Below are 18,807 nucleotides of genomic sequence, written 5' to 3' on the forward strand. Positions count from 1 at the left end.
ATACTGGTACGTAAGGAGTGCTGTGTACATGATTTGCAAGTATTCCATGCAAAAGGAGGAGGGGGCGGGGGCAATTAATTATAATTAGCCCCCATGCATCCATCGAAATACAGCACTGTACCTGCATTCATCTATGTGGTGGTGGTGGCTATTATTTAGCAAGAGGGTATGACAAGGCACAGAACTCATATGTTGTATTATATTATGTATATCACATTCTGATTTCATTTTCCTTTCATTTTTATTTCATTCCATGGTTCTCATGACTTGTCAACCTCGCCCTGAATGATTAAGTTAGTTACTACTAGTTATATTATGCAGTAATGTAAAGGTAACGGTGAATGTTATCCAAAAATATAGATTGATTTTCTTATTGTAACTATTCAAATACCTCCAGAGCATCATCTGCATCATCCACACCTGCACCTGCACCTGCACCAGTACATAAATAAATGACCGATGCTTGCCTTCAGACTTCGTTATTGCCATAACAATGTTGACACTTCAATTGGTTTCATTTAACATCATCCTGCCAGTTCTCTTTGATATAACTAGTTATATCTGAATAAACATGATGCAATGCAATTTAATGCAATGCAGCTATTATATTCCTAGTCCGGAAGTCGGAGTGAGCCCCAAGTAAGAGAGCAGCTCACACTCAGTGCTATCATACTAGTGAGTGCTAGCTAGTTGTTATGTGGTTGATTTTCTTGAAGTTGGTGCCCCCATGTGAGTTGGGCATATAATGCACATAACCTACCTGTTAGACTTCCAAGGCATAGTCAATAAAATTGCGAACTTAAAAAAAAGACTAGTTAGTTATGGTAATTGGGGAAATTCTCTAGTTGGTAGAAGTCCAATTTTATACTACCTATGGTAATTAACAAGCTACAAAGCACGGGTTCGTTTTCGTTTTTTCTCTTGCTCTGTTTCATATGACTCCTCGAAACCTTATCCCACCCTGTCATCAACGTGGGAATATAAATATGTTAGGCCACCTGGGAAATGGCGGCGGCGGCGATGCCTTGTGCGTTCAAACGGATGCTGTGTGCTTGTGCCATCATATGAACAGCATCCATGTCATCTGCACAATCTAGATCTTGCCAGTTTGAAAAATAATAAATGAAAGGAAGCTTGACCAAAGTTTTGAGACGATCCAGGGGTTTATTTTTAATTCAAGAGCCGATGAATTACTTCCGTAGTTCATGTTTCCCACATGGGCGGCCCCTGCTTGAACTTCCCTGCATTCGCTTCTCGATTTGACATTTCTCGTTGGTCTCGAGCTAGAAGGGGGGAGAAAGAAACTCGTCGTGATACCCGCGGGACTTGAAAGCTTGATGTTGGGGAATTGGGGGAGCAATGCAGTTAACAGAAAGGCAAAGGGGAGAAGGTAGAGGCAGAATCAAATCAAGGGTATAACAAAGAATCTGTACGTTTTAATACATATTATATCGAGAAACTGTTTAACGATAATTGATACACTGAGGAAAGGTTAAGGGTTAGCTTCGGAAGACGAGAACGAGATAAATATATATATATAAGAAAAAAAAATTGAACAAAACTACTAGTAAGTTTCTGAACGGAGAAGAAATGCGGAGAATGAAGGCAAGGGAATCATGGTCTCTGCAATGACTCAAAACACCGATCATCCCCGAGAATTTTCCGTCTCATCTCTTCAAGCTAAATACTAAGGGACACAAGAATATTCCTTTCCGCGATCAACAGCGGGAGATATCTGGTAGAAGTCCCCGGATGTACTCCGTGCTGTCTATAAGGAAGCTTTTCAATGGCTTCGTCAATCGACGGTCCAATCCATGGCTGGCGGATGTTGCGGATCACCGTGCCGAGTCAGCGCCTCATATGCCCAATTTACAGACTGATAAAAGTGTGTGACTCCATATTCATCTGGCAGCATGGGAACAGCCGTGCCAGTGCTCCAGTCATTCGTGGAAAGGAACAGAACTACAAATGATAAATTAGTTTGAAATTCCTGCCAAGAACAAGAGAGATCCGGGACCGATGAAGATTACCTATTATTAGATAGGCGTAGCTTTCTGTTCATTTGGGGGGAAAACGCAAGAAAGAAAAAAAAAGTCAGCGACAGTTTTAGAACGGTAACCTAGAATCATACTTCTCAAATGCAAAGACATACCTGGGTTATTAAGTGATTTCTCCAGGTCAATCAGGGGAAGCAATGCGGCAGCTTCCCAGCCGTAGAGTTGGCGGCCAGCAACAGGCGGGAGTGTAACGGGTTCTGTTGTTTGGAAGAGAACAACAGATAAGTATCGGTTCATTAAGACAAAGCTTCTATTGAGAATTGAGAGGAAAGGTGGAGGGGCGTACCCATCGGTGCTTGCCCTCCTATTGGAGCCTGTAACAGCAGGGTAAGGAAAATGAAAATGGAGTTGCGATACGTTATTCGCTCTATCGGGTATAGGTTGTCAAATTTGATTTTTTCAAAATTCGCCAACGACTTCAGACGCTGTTCGTCCACGTCGGCCGCATTCCTTGTATCGTAGTTCTGCGGACACAGGATTATCGCAGTCATCTCTACATTTCCCGGCCTCGCAATCGACATAAACACTTTGTTGCCAACGATTGGGTCCTCAGCACATTTCGTAGGCGGATTCAGAACTATATAGGATTGCCCACCAACCCCAGGCTGCCGATCGTCCCAAAAGGTATTAGGCAGTAGCGTTGACCCTGGCAAGCAAAGACCGCAACTCCATCAGAAACAAAATAGACAACGTAGCTTTTGTAGGGCTAGAAGTTATTGGGTAATATATGGCACACTCACGGTCAACAGGGAAGGGGAACGTCGATGTAAAAAAGTCATCTTGACACCAGATGAATAGTGGCTCGTCTGACATGATTACTTTATGAAGCTTTTCAAGTCTTCCTAGGAAATTGTCAGTCAACCACATAAAAAGCAAGGGAGGATATTGTTCCAGTTACTCCGTCCGTACCTCGCACACGCTGAAATCTTACACGTGCGTCAAGATTCTTAAAAAGGTACTTCTCATCTGGCCCGAAATAAACTGTACCAAATAGTGCCTCATATGTATACTGTGTGGACCGCTGAACGCCTCGGATGATATCCTCATAGCCATACCCTGAGTCCAGAAGGTCACCCAGATCTCCGATTCTCTTTAGCACAGAGGCCACCTGCGCTGGATATTAGCTATGTTACAATATTTCCAAATGACTCCATACATACTATTTTGTTCATCGGGGCCTTTCCAATTCGCCATTTGAGAAAGCTTGCGGTATTGAAACGAGGTTCAGCGCCGTTGTATAAATCATGGCACATTTTGAACTTCAAGACATAAGAGTTGGACAAGTTTATTTGAGTTATGAAAACAAAGACCAAAAGCATGCGCTTAAGGGATAGCATATTGGAAAGGTTTTCAGGACGTAGAATCTCAGGAGAAATGAAGATATATCTCGAACACGACACCAGCACTAAGGGGACATAAACGAAAGATAAGGGATCAAAGGGAAGGGCAGTGAAATTGTTGATAACTATATAAGCTTACTATTTGGAGTCATTTCCTGCATGAATATGGCATCTATAGCCTCGGATTCATGTCCGTAACTGACTCTCTATTTGTATTCATCCCGCAGGGCCAAATTGGAATTCGAAATGGGATTGATCATCGTCTGTTATCAAGATGTGGATGCTGAATGTTGTGTTGTGGGAGGATTGATAATTACACTGCAGCTTTTTAATCATCATCATCATCATTGTCATTGTCATCTTAATAATAATACATATGTATATATATATATATATATGTGTGTGTATGTGTGTATGTGTGTGTGTGTGAGATAGAGCTGTTTAGCTGCAGCTTGGCTTGGCACCTGCAGCACGCCAAGCCATGCCGCCAAGGGTGATCAAAGGATCAAAAGCGTCCCTGCATCCTTGTATCCTTATCGAAAGTTCTTTGCGCCGCAACGATGCACTCACTGCATATCAGGCCTAATAATACAAACCAATTTGCTCCCGCCGAATTCCTTTCGGGGCCATTTCTCAACTCTGGTTTATCTCAAATCCTGGAGCGTCGAATGCGTACTATTTATGCGTCATCTTCAGCAAGGTCTACATTCCTCAATGAACAACTATTTATATGTTTAATGATTTACATATGCATTGGATTTGCGCCGCAATGTTCAGGCGGATAGCCCAAAGCAAGCATGGATGCAAAACATATATTATAGTTGGTGGTTCCAATTTACCTTCGGCAATGTTGAACTGCTGCTGGTGTTCAAACTACTCAATTGTGACCCTTCCTGCTGTTTCAGTGGGCGAGCGGTGCTGCAAACCATGAAGACCCTGAATGGCATCACCGTACTGATTTTAGCGAACCTAGCTGCCTTCCTCGCTTTGGCTGCTTCGGATGCCACCTGCTCAAAATCTCGACCGTGCAAGCTGGGTTGCTGTAGCAAATACGGCATTTGTGGGTTTGGACATGAGTTTTGTTCCCCGGAGAAGTGTATCTCGACGTGTGATGCTAAGTCGGAATGTGGCAGTAAGTTGCTGAGTTCCCCTGTGAGCAAACTTTTGACAAGAATTTTTGCCTTTATATGGAGTTCAAACTCTTGCTCATATTGGATATTCATTGATATCATGTTTTGAAGGTTGAGCTGATTTACTAACCTTCGTGATTTGTTGCAGAATACGCGCCAAAGGGACGAGAAAAATGTCCACTCAATGTGTGTTGTTCACGGTTCGGGTGAGATAGTCAACAATTTCGTAAGTTCCAGTGACATTGAAAACTGTCGCTAATGTGTACGTGAAAGTTTCTGCGGTACTACTGAAGATTTCTGCGGGAAAGGATGTCAGAGTGGGTGCAGCGAAATAAAGAGACCGTAAGCATCGCCAATGACAGCCAGATGACCCTTCTTCATTCATGTTATAAAATAACGTTACTTATCAACCTTACAGTTCATGCTCCGGGACCTCTACGAAGGGGCGGTACATTGGCTATTTCGAGAGTTGGGTCGACGATCGTCCGTGTGACGTGCTCCATCCATCAAAAATCAATACTAAGCCTTGGACAGTGAGAACCAAAATTTTTTTTGTCATATACCCCAGTTTCAGTGAAATCCAAAACTGACTACTCTGCGTGTAGCACCTCAATTATGGGTTTGCTCAGATCAACCCGAAAGACAATACGCTGACTTCAATGCACCACTATGACGAGAAATTCTACCGCGTGTTTACAGACTTGAAAAAGCAAAAACCGTCTTTGAAGTGTTTTATTTCAATAGGCGGATGGGATGCCGGCGGCAAGGTCTTTTCTGATATGGCGAAATCCGAGGATTCTCGGAAAGTATTCATTTTCTCGGTGATCGACTTCATGAAAAAATACGGTTTCGATGGTGTTGATATCGACTGGGAGTATCCAGTGGCTGATGACCGGGGTAAGGAACTGAACGCCTCATTACTATCTACTAAATAGGTTATTAAGTTTTGCACAGGGGGTTCAAAAGAGGATTTTAAAAACTACGTCCGACTTCTAAAAGAGCTGAAAGCTGCTATGGCCGACAAGTACGGTCTAACCGTCGCACTTCCAGCTTCCTACTGTAAGTATCCAATTCTGATACTCGTTAAAATAACTACTTCATCTAACGGATGGAGATAGGGTATTTAAGAGGATTTGACCTTAAAGGAATGTCCGAATATGTTGACTGGTTTAATGTTATGACATATGATATTCACGGTACCTGGGATGGCAACAGCAAATGGACGCAGAGTGTCGTCAATCCTCATACAAACTTGACTGGTACACGATCTTTCCCAACAACGCAATGTTGACATAATCCTAACAATTAGTAGAAATATCAGCAGGTCTAGATCTTTTATGGAGAAATTCTGTCCCCCCAGAAAAGGTTTCTCTAGGCCTAGCATTTTACGGCAGGTCATTCACACTAGCGGATCCTAGCTGTTCAACTCCGGGCTGCCCTTTTAAAACGGTTGACAATGAGACGGCCGGTGGGGCTCAGCCAGGGCTATGTACTCTGAACAGCGGCACACTATCCAATTACGAGATCAATAGGGTTCTGAAGGAGCAATCCCCGGAGGTCATTTACAACAAAGCATCTGGAGTAAATTGGATTTCATGGGATAAAGATCAATGGTATGTATCCAGCCCACATTTGCGCTCCCCCATTCCCTTGCAATCAGATCTCGTTTCTTTTTATTCTATTTTATTCGTTCTTCATATCCTGCTCTCAGTAATGGCACTGGATTAATTAGAATTGTCTACAGGGTTTCGTATGATGATGGGAGAACGTTAAAGCAGAAGGCAGATTTTGGGAACAAGCTATGCTTGGGGGGAACATTTGCCTGGGCCATTGATCTTGGGGGCCCTGGCACATTAAAAAATCCGAATGACTTGAGCGCGAACGATACTGTACTTGATGGTGCTGACCCGGATGGTAGAGATAGTGGGTCTGGTGAAGTCTATATTTCTCCAGAGATTTTCAAGAAACAAGATCCAATCATCGCATGCGTACCCCCTTGCACCTTTATTATGCCTCCTATCTCCTTTTCTACTCCCACTACGATCTCCCTCCCTCCTTATACAACATCTTTAGAAGTTGTTTGGCCAACTACACAGTTGGTTACGCTTCCCGGAGGTTCAATATCAGCTTCTACAGGTCTGGCAAGGACAGTCCAAACGACGACACTTACAATCCCTCCTATTACGACTTCAGAGATCAATTTATGGAACTGGAAAGTTACTGATCTCAATGCCTCAAAAGCATCATATTCGCTTATAAGCAGTATCCTTCCTCCTCCGTTTGTGATTACTGATAGCATCCCGCAAGACTGGTTGCAGAGCAATCACCCGAAACAAACTCCGGACAGTGGCAACCTTGGGACGACAAACGACAAAGCAGGTAATACATGGCATTCGACAACCGGATCTGATAATCCTTTCCTCATCGGGGTCATGGGAGGCAATACCCAAACACCTGGCAAACCGCAGCCAACACATGAATCCGACGACACCCACCAGCACCAAACAACCGAAGGACACGATAAAGGCCATGTAGTAGCCTCCATCAGTGATGATTCAATACTCATATCCCACCTACCTGCTGGAATAATCAAGCCACCTGTGATGACACGGACAGTTACTCCGCCGCCGTTTCCTTATACCACAGAAACTGAACACCATGACAAAAATCCCGACACCACAAAAGCTAAGAATGACAACAAAACGCCATTGCCCATTGTTTCTTTTACTAAAGGCCCCCCTGATCCACTTTGTACCTCAAATTGTGGAAAGAAATGTAAGGGTCAATTTTGCGATGGACCCTGTGAGCAGAATTGCGGCGATGGAAAAGACTTCTTTTCCGAGAATGAGACGGCGAAACCTAAAAACACTCAAAAGTGCAGGGGTCCAGACTGCAAGAATGGCAAATGCACGGGTTTATTATGTATCAATTTCGGCTGCTCTGGACTTGATTGCCTGGACGGCATTTGCTGGGGTCCTAGATGCGTTATCACCTGGTGTGGCGGGCCGAAATGTATACCAAAAATAGGCGGCTGTAGTGGCCCTGGTTGTAAACCAAGTGGGTGTCTTGGGTTAGACTGCGACAGCAAAACAGGTCGATGCTTTGGTCTAAGATGTATTGGATTTGGTTGTGATGGCCCCGATTGCGATAATGGGAGCTGTAAGGGTCCACGGTGCTGGCCGCTTACATGTGAAGGAGAGGGTTGCCACTCAGGATTCTGCACTGGGCCCAAGTGCAAGATAGGAAAAGACGGTTGTGATAAGGCCCAAACTGTTCCTCGATGTACAGAGCTAGTTTCCAAAATTCAGACCAGGCCAGACAGATCTGAATATTTTTCAACCACACAGACCGGATGTCGCACGATCACAGCATGCTCTGCCCAACCCACAACTATCACTACTACCACTACCGTCAAAAAGCCTTCCATAAACACCGCTACGGGCATGACAATGACCGCACCAGACACTCCAGAGCATTATATGGCCCTAGCGCAATATCTTGTGTATCAAATGCAAAGCCGCGATGCTACCCGGATGTTCTTTGAGCCGGAGATAATAACGCCAACAACTACAACTACAGTGAAACCAAAGAAAACTGCCCTTCCAGGGTTAAAATGTTTTGATTCAGGCAGCACTTCTCACCGCTCAGGGATGATTCGAGCGATCGAAGGCTTCTGTAATGGCAACAAAGGTATAACGATTCGAAAGATAGATGGCCAGTTTACAGAGTATTATGGCGCAAGATGTTTCGGTCCAGGGGCGTGCTGGGTTGAGAATAAGATTTCTGTGGAGTTAATCAATGGCTGTGAGCCATTCAAACTCGATGGTGGGGGGCCTGGAGATACGTGCGGTTACTCTTTCAGACAAACTGTTGATAAATGTGATCAAACGCAAACAAGTTTCAAACAAGGAGGCATATACACAACTGATTGCGCGCGCTGGATACTAGACCCTGGCATCGTCGCGCCGGGAGGGCCAAAAATCAGATATCCCCTGTTGAACGGCACCGATTATGCAAATACCTCTATGACAAACAACACTAGATTCTGGAGATCCTTCAATCACGGCTCGGCCGACGTCGCTCCAAAACAAAATGGCTCAGCTATGAACCGACTCCAAAAGCATTAGTTCATATACATGAGAAAAAGGACAGCCCTAGGGGCCGGGAATTTCATCGATCGATTTACGAATTGGAGATCAATTCACAGTCTAACAGCATCAATTTCATTTTAATTTCTATTTTCTGTGTTTTTTACTTCCCCCCTTCAATCCTAGCTCCGCTTCTTTACGAATTTTTGTTCATCAGCTGGTAACTAACTTAAGCCATCCTTTTTTTGTGAGCAAATTTTATACTTTAAACCCTAAGCTTGAATGTCTTGTATATATATGTTAGCGGTCATGGAAAGATTGGTGAAGTTCCTTGGATATGCCCAGGCCGGACAAGGGATGTAGGTTACCCTGTCATTCGAAGCAGAATCAATTATCTTTCCCCGGCTAACCCCTCGTGTCAAAGCCTTTCTGGCCATCAAGTTGATGATTTTCTAGAGCAGGGCTTGAATTTTTTCTTTCTTTTTCTTTTTCTTTTTCATTTTTTTTTTTTTTCATTAAACATGGTGTAGACTTCATTTCGCGTAGCCGTGTATCAAGGCGAACAAGGCATAGTCGAATGGGAATATCTGTCAAAAAAAAATCCTCATTTGACCTAGGATGTCCCTACAGAGGCGCTTAAAATTACAACTTGCGTGTTTCGGCTGCTTGAGTGTTCATAGAGGTATATGCGCCTGAAAGCCGACATGCATGCAGTTTACATGCTGCACTGCGTGAAAACCATGGGCCATCTACAATCGTTTGCCATTGGAACTTCTCCAAGATAAAATGATACCAGATTGATCCGCGATTATGATCGTCCAAACGAACCTGCAACTTGGAGTGTTTGCTGTGAAGGATCATGTGCATGGTGGTCTTTGGACCTAAAGATCCTGCGGCCGGTATGGGTTGCTCTCTCTGTTCAGGTTAACAAAGATGGTGAGATTCTCAGTTATTCAATTTAGATCTTACAAGCCGTGGTGAGCCTTGTGTTCATCAAGTTTGGATCAATATGCAGAGGTTTAGAGCTACTTTTTATGTGTAGTTTTTTTTTTTGATTACATTTCAACCTTAGAAAATGCGTCAATGGAGATCCCTTTTCAATAATAAGAAGGATGAAATGTATACTTCTAAGGTCCTTTATTTGCGTACGATAGATGTAGGAGAGTTGAAGTTTCTCTCTTCGATTGCTGATCGGCCCTTTGAGTCAGGGACAATTGCTCCGCGCAGGCAGTTCTTCGGGCGCAATAAAAAAAATGTCGGGTGTAAATGATGCACTATCTCGAGGATGCTTTGCAGGTACATGTATGATAAGTAGTTGCATCTGAGCTTGTATCCCCTCGTCTGGGGGCGAGGCAACAATTAGCGTATTTTTCTGCCACCCCAATTCATGACTGCTTACTGGCTGGAAGCCGATAATTCAGCTTGCCTATTGGCCATATAAAGGCGGTCAGGCACGACGCTAATTATTGCCTCGCCCCCAGACGAGGGGATACCTCTGTTAATTCGCTTGGCATATAATCCAAATTATCAGCTATCCATCAGCAACTCTTCGAACCCTAGCCTTGGGGGAGAGGCTAGTTCTAAGTCTCCACATCATACCTGGATGCACGTTGCCATTTTCTCAATTTGCGAAAGCATGGAATCCTCGAGGATGGGTTTGGTGTCGAGATGTTGCACAAACCAGTAAGCATACCCGGCTCATTGATTTTTATATTTCCCATGCCACCATGTATTGGATGGAAGGATGAGGAGCAGACAAAGAAAACCTGCTGCATCCATGTGTCCTATGCATAATCCACGTGGTGGGATGGATGGGAGTTTATTCACGTATCCTGCGATACAGGGATCCCTCAAGAAGTTCTCTCTTTGTTTCCCTGCTGAGGAGGCCAGGCCAGATGGATTGATTCCCAGGAGTCAGAAGCAGGAAACAAGAACCAATGCTTTGATAGTGCTCGTTGTTTGCAGACGAGGATATTCATTTTATTCCCATCAAGGTTTCTGGTTATTCATCGCCCATATTTTATAGATATGTGGTTATGTAGCTCCTGCAAATTTGATATTTTTTTAACCCTACAGGGTATACCCCCTGTGCATGCCGCAGGCAATTTTCTCATGCTTTGCAAAAGCAAATGGAGTTATATTTTAGCTGCCAGACAAGAAGTCACCATATATATACATACATATATCATGTATCCGTCTGACCAGGGAAAGAGAGGGCTTAAAGGGGAAAGAAGAAAAATGTGAAGAAAGACAAGAAAAAGACAGTTTTGTATTGGCTTGAGCTACAGTAACTAATGGTTAGTTCTATGAATTGAATTGGGGTGTTTAATTTCATGTCAGTTCACACCAAGTAGCTTCACAGATGTATTATCACAATATCACTCCCCTCAGACAGTACTGCACAGTACTGATAAGAATTCAGAGCAGTTACTTTTCAGTCTTGTGTAACCAGTTAGCTTCCTTCTCCCACTAATATAAGTAAAAAAATTTTTTTCCTGATGCTTTTTTTTTCTCTCAGAGAAGGTTTTTGGATATCCTCACATACATGCAGCTAGATCATTTTGATCACAGTGACTGGGACTCAAAATTTCTCATAGTTTGACTAATTAGACTCGGAATGTAAGAACTAGATTTTAGTAGTGTGGGACATTGGAGCCCTTTACTTGTGTGACTGATTCATTTTTTTTTTCTTTTTGTTTTATTTCCTCCCAATTTTGGTGCCCTCTGAGATGGAGTCAAAGAAGAGTTATGAAAGATTGTGAGGATTGTTTGAGGATAGGGGGAGGAAAATATACAACTCCTTATTAATTAAATGCACTGTACAGATCTGTACATGTCCCTTATATCCTCAGTGTAGATGGATGGATGGCTGGCAGGGCGCTTGTCAGTTGGCTTCAACGGTCCAAAATAATTTTGTTTGTTCAGGGTCTCCGCCCTTTGTATTTTTCATTTTTTTCATTTTTTTCTCTCTCTTCATTCCTTTCTCCCTCTTCTTTTTTTATTTTTTGTTTTATTTTACTTTTTTGGAATTTTTTTTCTTCAAGTTCGTTTACTACATCCTCAAGAATATGGAATGAACGACGCTTGAGTCGCTGGAGTATCCATGGAAGATGTCCCTCGTGGTTCCAAGGGTCGTTTGAAAGTAAGAAGCTAATGGTCCGTGCAAAAAGTCAATTGCAGGGACTAACACTTCAAGTAAAAATCGAAAATGAAAGAGGGTCTTCGTCTTCGACCGGATAATCTATATATATATATTCAGGAATCTGAGCACTTTGACAGAAATAGAAGTGGAAAAGACCTAATTTTCTTTTGGATAGATTAGGTGTTTGACTAGCCACAAATCAAGTCTGTGGAACCCGCTCCCATCACAGTTTGCGGCGGGAGTTGTTGAGAAAGTTCAATTTCTCTTTTCGAGCCACGATCGCGGTGTGTTAAGACGACGGGCTAAGAAGCACTACTGCGGACATCGTTATGATGCGCTGATCCCTCAGCAGGACAGGCTGCTGGTACTGAGAAGGATTGGGCGTTTTTTTAGCAGGGTCCGCTTTTGCCTTCTCTGCTTCTTTTTTTGTCCACCTTGCTCCAGCACCCCTGTATTTGTAATTTGGATTTATCTTTTTTTTTGACTTCGTTTCCAATCCCGACGGTAGATTCGATTTATTCCTCGACGTTCCCTGAACTATATAATTGAAATATTTCTCGCTCGAAGGAGTTTTTTATTATTATTTTAGTCCAGGGCCATGGCGGGGAGAAACCTTGACCCAAAGAAGATAAATCTTGAACCATGGATCGCCATGTGGAGTGGAGGAAGCCATCGTTCGTCGCCTCTTGTCGAGGCCTTTCCGCCCAGCTCTAGAGCCGCTGGCCAATTAATTATGAGCGCCCGTCGTTACGCTGTCTAGGGAGACTTTCCCGGTTAAGTCGTTTGGTTCCCGCCGTCTACGCAGCTAAGGCCGGCGTTCCAGGAATGTGGAATTGAGGGAACCGATCCCAGTGATTTGCGGCATTCCTTCATCTCAGGCTCTCTTGTTCCTCCCACCTAGGCACTAGCACAGTTGTGTAAGTTGACCATGCAACCTGTGTGAGGTTTGTACACTAGGGGCATGGGGACACAGATACTTTTGAACAACAATATAATGGGTCAAGGGGTGTGTAAAGGCCCTGACCCGGAAGCAATATTGGTCGACGGTTTAAATGAGATGACAGAGGGAGGGATGTGAGGAGTATCAATCTATGACGGAATCTCAAGCAGAGATTCGTTACTGCGTAGGAGTTTAGTGATATAGACAAGCATTTCAATCCTTGTCCAACATTATCCACATCCACGCACCCTGCTTGGACAAATCGTCGCCTCGATATTTAGCATCTTTGAAGTCGTTACCCTAGCGTGACCCTTGTGCCGAAAAAGGGGAAACTCAGGGGCACATACCATCAAGAGTGGCGTGCGGCGTTGAACAGGAGGACGGGGATGAAGTCTTTGGCCAATGGGAATACTGCAGCATCCGGTCTGTACGCAGGATTTGGAAGCGGTCGACACCGCTGAGTCCTCTCCAAGTCTCCTGGCGCCAACCACTGCGAGCAGACCAGCACTGGCCATCGCCCTCAACTTGGAGATCGAGGGAAGTTGAATGGCTGCTGCGGTGTGGCAGTAGGAACCGCGGGCCGTGGCAGGTGAGCCCCTGAACCAGCCAAGCCCCGTCCGGCGCCGTCGTTTTTTCTTCCACAGCGACGTGTTTGCTCTCTCATCGCTCTCCGTCTCGCCTTTTCTTTCTTTCTCTCGCTCGCTTTCTCACTCTCTCCCCGCGTATCCCGGAGCCAAGTCGGTTGGCCTGTCTTCTTCTGTCTCCGCTCTCCCCTTTTCTTGTGTTTTCGCTTGGAGTCCATCCATCCCTCTTCTTCTCTCGCTTTTTACGGGGCTGTATTCTGTAGTAGTCCCCTGAACACGCTCCTTATTCCTCATTGATCCTTCTATCTTCTTCTGCTTCTCTCTATGCTGGTCACCTTTTAACTTTGCTTTCTCTTCTCCCTCTATCTCTTATTCGTTGCATGCGCCCTCAGAAACGATATATTCCACGTGAAGCGGCTACTGTTGAGGCTCTATGAGGCAGTTAACCTCCTTACTGCCTTTCTTTTTAGAACATCAATCTGCCCCAGGTATGGAATATACACATATCCATCTCCTCCGGATACGCTCTTTCTTCCCGCTTCCATTCGTTCAGTCTGTGGTTGACCGTGGCTGACCCATCTGCCTGTCAAAGTTCCAGAGCCCCTTTAGTCGAACTTACTATTCAACAGTCGTGCCTGGGCGTCCTTCTGCCTGCCCCTGAAACCGTTCATCTTCCGCCTGAATTTTTCGCTGTTTGACCCACTCTCGAGATTTCTTCGACATTATTCTTTCGTTACTTCCTTGGATCCTTTCGTTTTTGTCATTTCTTTCGCGCCTCTTAATCTTGGTACACACCTTCAAAAGAAAAGACGGGTCTGGTTTTGGCCACTACCCTTGGTGAATACCTGTAGAGCATCTGGAACACACTGGCTACAACACTTCCCGATCACAAATCTGCCGTGGCTGGTAGTGCCCGCGGGAATCCAGGACGCTTGCGACTCAAAGTTGTACAAAACATTCGTCTTTGCGACTTTTCCTGACCTCACGATACCAATTTGCTGCCCGAATACCTATCCGTTCTTCGTCCTCATCAGCTTCTTTATAAAATGTCCTTTTTTTCGCGAGTTTTCCGTAGCAGGGATGCCAGTGGTTCCAAGAAACAGGGGAAGCAAAATGGTGTTAGCCAGGATATTCCTCAAAAGCCGCAACAGATCGACGCTTTCATCCGTACGGAGGTAACTCCAGACGAAGTCCAAGAATTGTTACATGGATGCACGGTCGAATTAAAATCAAGAGGTCTGTATATACGCCCTCCGATGAAGAAGAAAGCGGTTTAAGTTTAGCCAAAATGCTCATTCTTCCCATTATTCCGCAGGACTTGAAATTCCATTCCTCCTTCTCCCATTCCGCCCTAGTTCGGACCCAAGCTCAGCACGAACATTCATCCGACACTACTTCAGCCCTCCTCCTGAGCGGCCAGCTCCACTTCGGGGAGAACATTTAATCCAGGAGCTGCGGTTGACTGAGCCTATGGTCAGTGATATTCCCTAGGTAAAAAGCGAATGAGAGCTAATTGGAGACTTTGAATTTCTTCAGGTGCTCTGCAGTATTATAAAATGGTGTTGGAGTCGATTACCTGGGGGTGTCGTAACTTGGGAGGCATACGAATTGTTCAAAGTTGGAGAACAAGGTCATTACTTTTGCCTTTTCTACCATTGAAGGTGTCTTCTATGACACCTTCTTACGGACCAAGTTAAACTGACTGGCTTTTATAGACTCCCAATTTGCCCGCGACGCCTTTTCGACTTTCATCCCATTAAGTGTCGAATCCGATTCGCGGACGAAAATTATTTTCGACTTCTTCGACCTTATGTCTGCTGTTGCGGCTCATGGAAAAACTAACGGGTTTGGAGGCCGAAAACTGTCGCGATATGCTGGTTGGTGGGCTTTTGAGCACGTTGATACTGGCAATGGATTTGAATCAAGCTATAAGAACTGGGCAAGGTAAATGAAAAAAAAAAAAATATCCTTACATCGCATTCCTCCTATTTTTTTTCATGTTTTGCTGACCAATTTTCTTTCTTTACAAAGTGCGGCCGATGCGACGAGCCATTTATTCTTTGCCTACCTTCGTTCTCTTTCTCCTGACTCCCTTCGCGGATCTAATGGCATTTCTGCGCTTCCGATTTCGTTGCAAAGCCTTGTTCAAGCGACCGAGTACCCACCAGAAACCCCTGCCTTACTTCAGATGGAATCAACCAAGGTGGTAATGATCGTCGAGAATGTTTCACCAACGCCGTTTGCATTACTGCGACGTGCCAAGAATTTCGAATATAGAGATAGCGATCATGCTCTACAAAAATTTTCTAATTTCGAGGATCCTGTCAAAGCACTTACTGACGAGTGCCGTAGAGTGTTGCGATGTATATCCTCGACCAATCAATCCAAAATCACCGCATTAGAAGAGGGGCCAATCCGTGATGCATCGTGGTCAAGATTCGAAGATCTAGGTTTCACTGCCTCTATCGAAGAGGGAGATGGTGAGGGCGATGGGGACAGGACAATGTCAAAGCATACCGGACCACCGGGTCTGAGGTCAGCTCCTCAATCTCGCACTGCCGATCTTGGGCGACCGACCACACCATCATGGGCTGATTTCCTCTCCTCTGGATTTGCTGACGAAAACGAGCCAAGAAGCCGTCCCCCTTTCCTCCTTCCCCCCGACAAAGTCCTTCCTCCCATTCAGACAGTACGAGGGCAAAGCTCGCAATCACATAAACGTTTGTTCGACGAGGAATCATCCTTTGAGCCCGGTTCACTTGCAAGCATAACTACTATGGACTTGGATGCTTCGTTTTGGTGGGTCTGGATCAGCAGTCTGTCAGGCGAGGAACCCACTCAGCGAAAAGCAGTTTTTGGGCGGTGCGCCCTGATTGAAACGTCCGTCTCAGGAGGGAAATGGTTTGTGCTTGAGGAGCAGGTCAAAGGAGCTGCTCCTGAACCGGAAGTTGGTGCATATATCGCTAAAAAGAAAGGATTCTTCGGTTTCAGGTCACGAAAGGGAAGACTAACACGACGCAGATCTTCCGCGCAGAAGACTTCCGCTGTGGAAGAACCCTATCAGCGAGCCCATAGTACAACAGCAATGAGCAAAACAAGCATCGGCCCCGACCAGCATGCCAGAATCCAAGCTGCGGCTGCGGCTCTTCAGAGGAAGCACCGGGAACAGGAGCAAGAACAGGAGGAACTATCCGAACGCCGCAACAAGTCAGAAGACTTGGGCCATCAGAAGAACAACTCCGTGATGTCCCTGCAGCCACTTGTTATGACAGAGGTCTCACAGGCGATGAAGTGGGCTAACAATTACGATAAAAATGCCGTACGAGCGGCTTATCTTGGAAACAGCCTTGCTGGAACTGGCGCCCCTGCAGAGTCTCTTAAATTGCCAGCTAACGGATACGCCCAAAGTAGTTCTCTTAATTCGCCAAGTTCTCCAGCTCACGAACAAGCAATTCCTCTAAAGGAGGAGACAACTTCTCCTCGACCCGTTCCTGAACAGCCCGATATTTCCAAGAGTGCTACATCGGAATTGCGCCCCGTAGCTACTCCTGAAGTTGAATCTACTGCGCCGGCTTCCCTCGAAACGAAATCCTTAGAAATAAGCCGGGGAAAGAAGTCGATGGATTCCACCGATGAACCCAAGAAGTTGAAGAAGAAGGCTGCAAACACGACACTAAAGGGTATGTTTGGTAAGAAGACTGAGAAGCCAGAGCAACCACCGATGAAACCAACTGGAGCAGAGACGTCTGCCGTTGCTGCTGCTAGGGCTGCACTTGAAAGTCGAACCGCACAGGCAGATAAATCTTCGGCCTTCGCGCAGACCAAGGCTCCTGCTGCCCGCCGTCTTTCTGGCCTTGGACGAAAGAAGACCGCAGAGTCAATTTCCTCACCAACAGTGTCCAAGCCAACCACCCCACCCGCAGGTGGGGAGCGGCCGGGAGCTCAGCCCGTCCCGGTCGCGACGGATTACGATGGCCCACCATGGACTCGCAGAGATAATGAATTCGATGCGCTTTCTCGGGTGAATACCAACGAGAAGGCCCAGGCGGATCGGGAATTTTCCTCCTTTGATCACCAGGCTCCCTTCGTTGATCAGCCCGCATTTGTGCCACAGGATTCTCCTATCAGGGACGAGTTCCCTGAACGTGACGTTCCCACCCAACACCCAGTTGCCAAAGAAGCCGCGTCGCCTGTGAATGGCCATGGGCGCCCAGACAATTCTGTCACAGCGGAGCCCATACCTCTGCAGGACCGCTGGGCACAAATCCGGAAAAACGCTGCTGAACGTGCCACCAAGGTCGACGACCATCCGTCAAGACATCATGAACCTGAGAAGACGGATGATGGTGAAACAAGTGGGGAGGAGAGTAAGTGATACGCCATTGAATTTCCTCTATCGAACTACACTAATGACTTCTCTTTTTTCCTCCCTCATTTTAGCAATCGAATCTCGAGTCGCACGCATTAAAGCTCGTGTTGCCGAGCTGACAGGCAATATGGAATCATAGACCATATACTCTCGACGATGTTTCCACGGTTCTCATGCGTCTTGCGTATTTCCAATAGATACGACGAAGCACCATTTCCATAAGTCCAGTTTTTGACCTTTTCGATTCTCCTTATGTTTTTAATTTTATCTTATCTTATCCATTGGTTTTTGTTTCCTACATTTTCTATACCCCTTTTTTTGCTATTTGTTTCTCTTCTTCAATTTATGCCTCTGGTAAACTGCTGCTATTTTTGACTAAATTTCTCAGAACTTTCATAAATCGAAATCTCCTATCGCGACACACATCTTTCTTCCTTCCCCCGATTTTTCTTTCCCTAGCAGTATACGTGCGAATTTGATTCCCACTCAAAATGTGTTGAACTCTCTCCAAGAATGTTTGGATTGTCCCTTTTGTTATAAGTCTCCTTTATCGTCTTGTTTTCCTTTGAAGTTAATTATCATATACTCCCTCTAACAAGATTACCCGACTTAGTATTTTTCTCTCCATTGTATTGTTCCCTTCCGCCATCGTGGCCTACATCATTTTTTAAATTAAATCTTCTATCTGCTTGTCCCCCACCAAATTATACCACCCCGCTCTCTCCTTGATAGCTCCCTGCGGATCCATATCTGAAATTCTTTTCCCACTTTTCTCAGTATTATTTTGATTCTTCAGTTCCCTCCAAAACACCCGCCCTGTTTTTCTCCCGAGAATTGTTTTATTTTGATTCATCCCGGCAAGTCAGGGCGCTAGGTTGGAGCACACACACTTGTAATTTGGATGGTATAAGTCCCAGAAAAAACACCCTATATAGAGGGGTAGGGGTGGGGGAGGCGGAGCGGAGCGCCATTTGTTCTTTTACTTTTTTTTTGTAATCAACCAACGCATCCAGAACAGAAATCAACACATTTTCACGCAACTAGGAATACCTTCTTTATAATCAAATATTATTTCCTCACTACCCAAAATATATACTCTGATACTAAAAGTCACTTAATATGATACCCTTGGTTTATTAGTGTTTGTGTTCGTGCCC

General features: G+C 45.0%; 4 protein-coding genes across 4 annotated transcripts; 2 read left to right on the forward strand and 2 right to left on the reverse strand.

Annotated features, from left to right (window-relative positions):
* Positions 1-1,795: 1,795 nt before the first annotated feature.
* HCBG_00207 (uncharacterized protein) lies at positions 1,796-3,310 on the reverse strand (the record flags this gene model as incomplete). The annotated part of the gene is made up of 6 exons (XM_045427257.1): positions 1,796-1,962; positions 2,153-2,254; positions 2,344-2,703; positions 2,798-2,899; positions 2,967-3,165; positions 3,218-3,310. 6 exons carry the CDS (start codon positions 3,308-3,310, stop codon positions 1,796-1,798), a joined length of 1,023 nt encoding a protein of 340 aa, XP_045291232.1.
* A 1,087-nt stretch (positions 3,311-4,397) lies between these two features.
* HCBG_00208 (bacteriodes thetaiotaomicron symbiotic chitinase) lies at positions 4,398-8,654 on the forward strand (the record flags this gene model as incomplete). Its single annotated transcript, XM_045427258.1, has 5 exons — positions 4,398-4,529; positions 4,946-4,975; positions 5,133-5,424; positions 5,840-6,140; positions 6,272-8,654. 5 exons carry the CDS (start codon positions 4,398-4,400, stop codon positions 8,652-8,654), a joined length of 3,138 nt encoding a protein of 1,045 aa, XP_045291233.1.
* Positions 8,655-12,342: 3,688 nt separating this feature from the next.
* On the reverse strand, positions 12,343-14,004 carry HCBG_00209 (uncharacterized protein; the record flags this gene model as incomplete). Its single annotated transcript, XM_045427259.1, has 3 exons — positions 12,343-12,476; positions 13,045-13,247; positions 13,901-14,004. 3 exons carry the CDS (start codon positions 14,002-14,004, stop codon positions 12,343-12,345), a joined length of 441 nt encoding a protein of 146 aa, XP_045291234.1.
* Positions 14,005-14,327: 323 nt separating this feature from the next.
* HCBG_00210 (uncharacterized protein) lies at positions 14,328-17,789 on the forward strand (the record flags this gene model as incomplete). Its single annotated transcript, XM_045427260.1, has 6 exons — positions 14,328-14,517; positions 14,597-14,754; positions 14,818-14,911; positions 14,997-15,225; positions 15,313-17,648; positions 17,722-17,789. The coding sequence occupies 6 exons, from the start codon at positions 14,328-14,330 to the stop codon at positions 17,787-17,789; spliced, it is 3,075 nt and encodes a 1,024-aa protein (XP_045291235.1).
* Between the last annotated feature and the right edge of the window lie 1,018 nt (positions 17,790-18,807).

This window comes from Histoplasma capsulatum (genome assembly GCF_000150115.1).
Source record: "Histoplasma capsulatum G186AR genomic scaffold supercont2.1, whole genome shotgun sequence".
NCBI lineage: Eukaryota > Fungi > Ascomycota > Eurotiomycetes > Onygenales > Ajellomycetaceae > Histoplasma > Histoplasma capsulatum.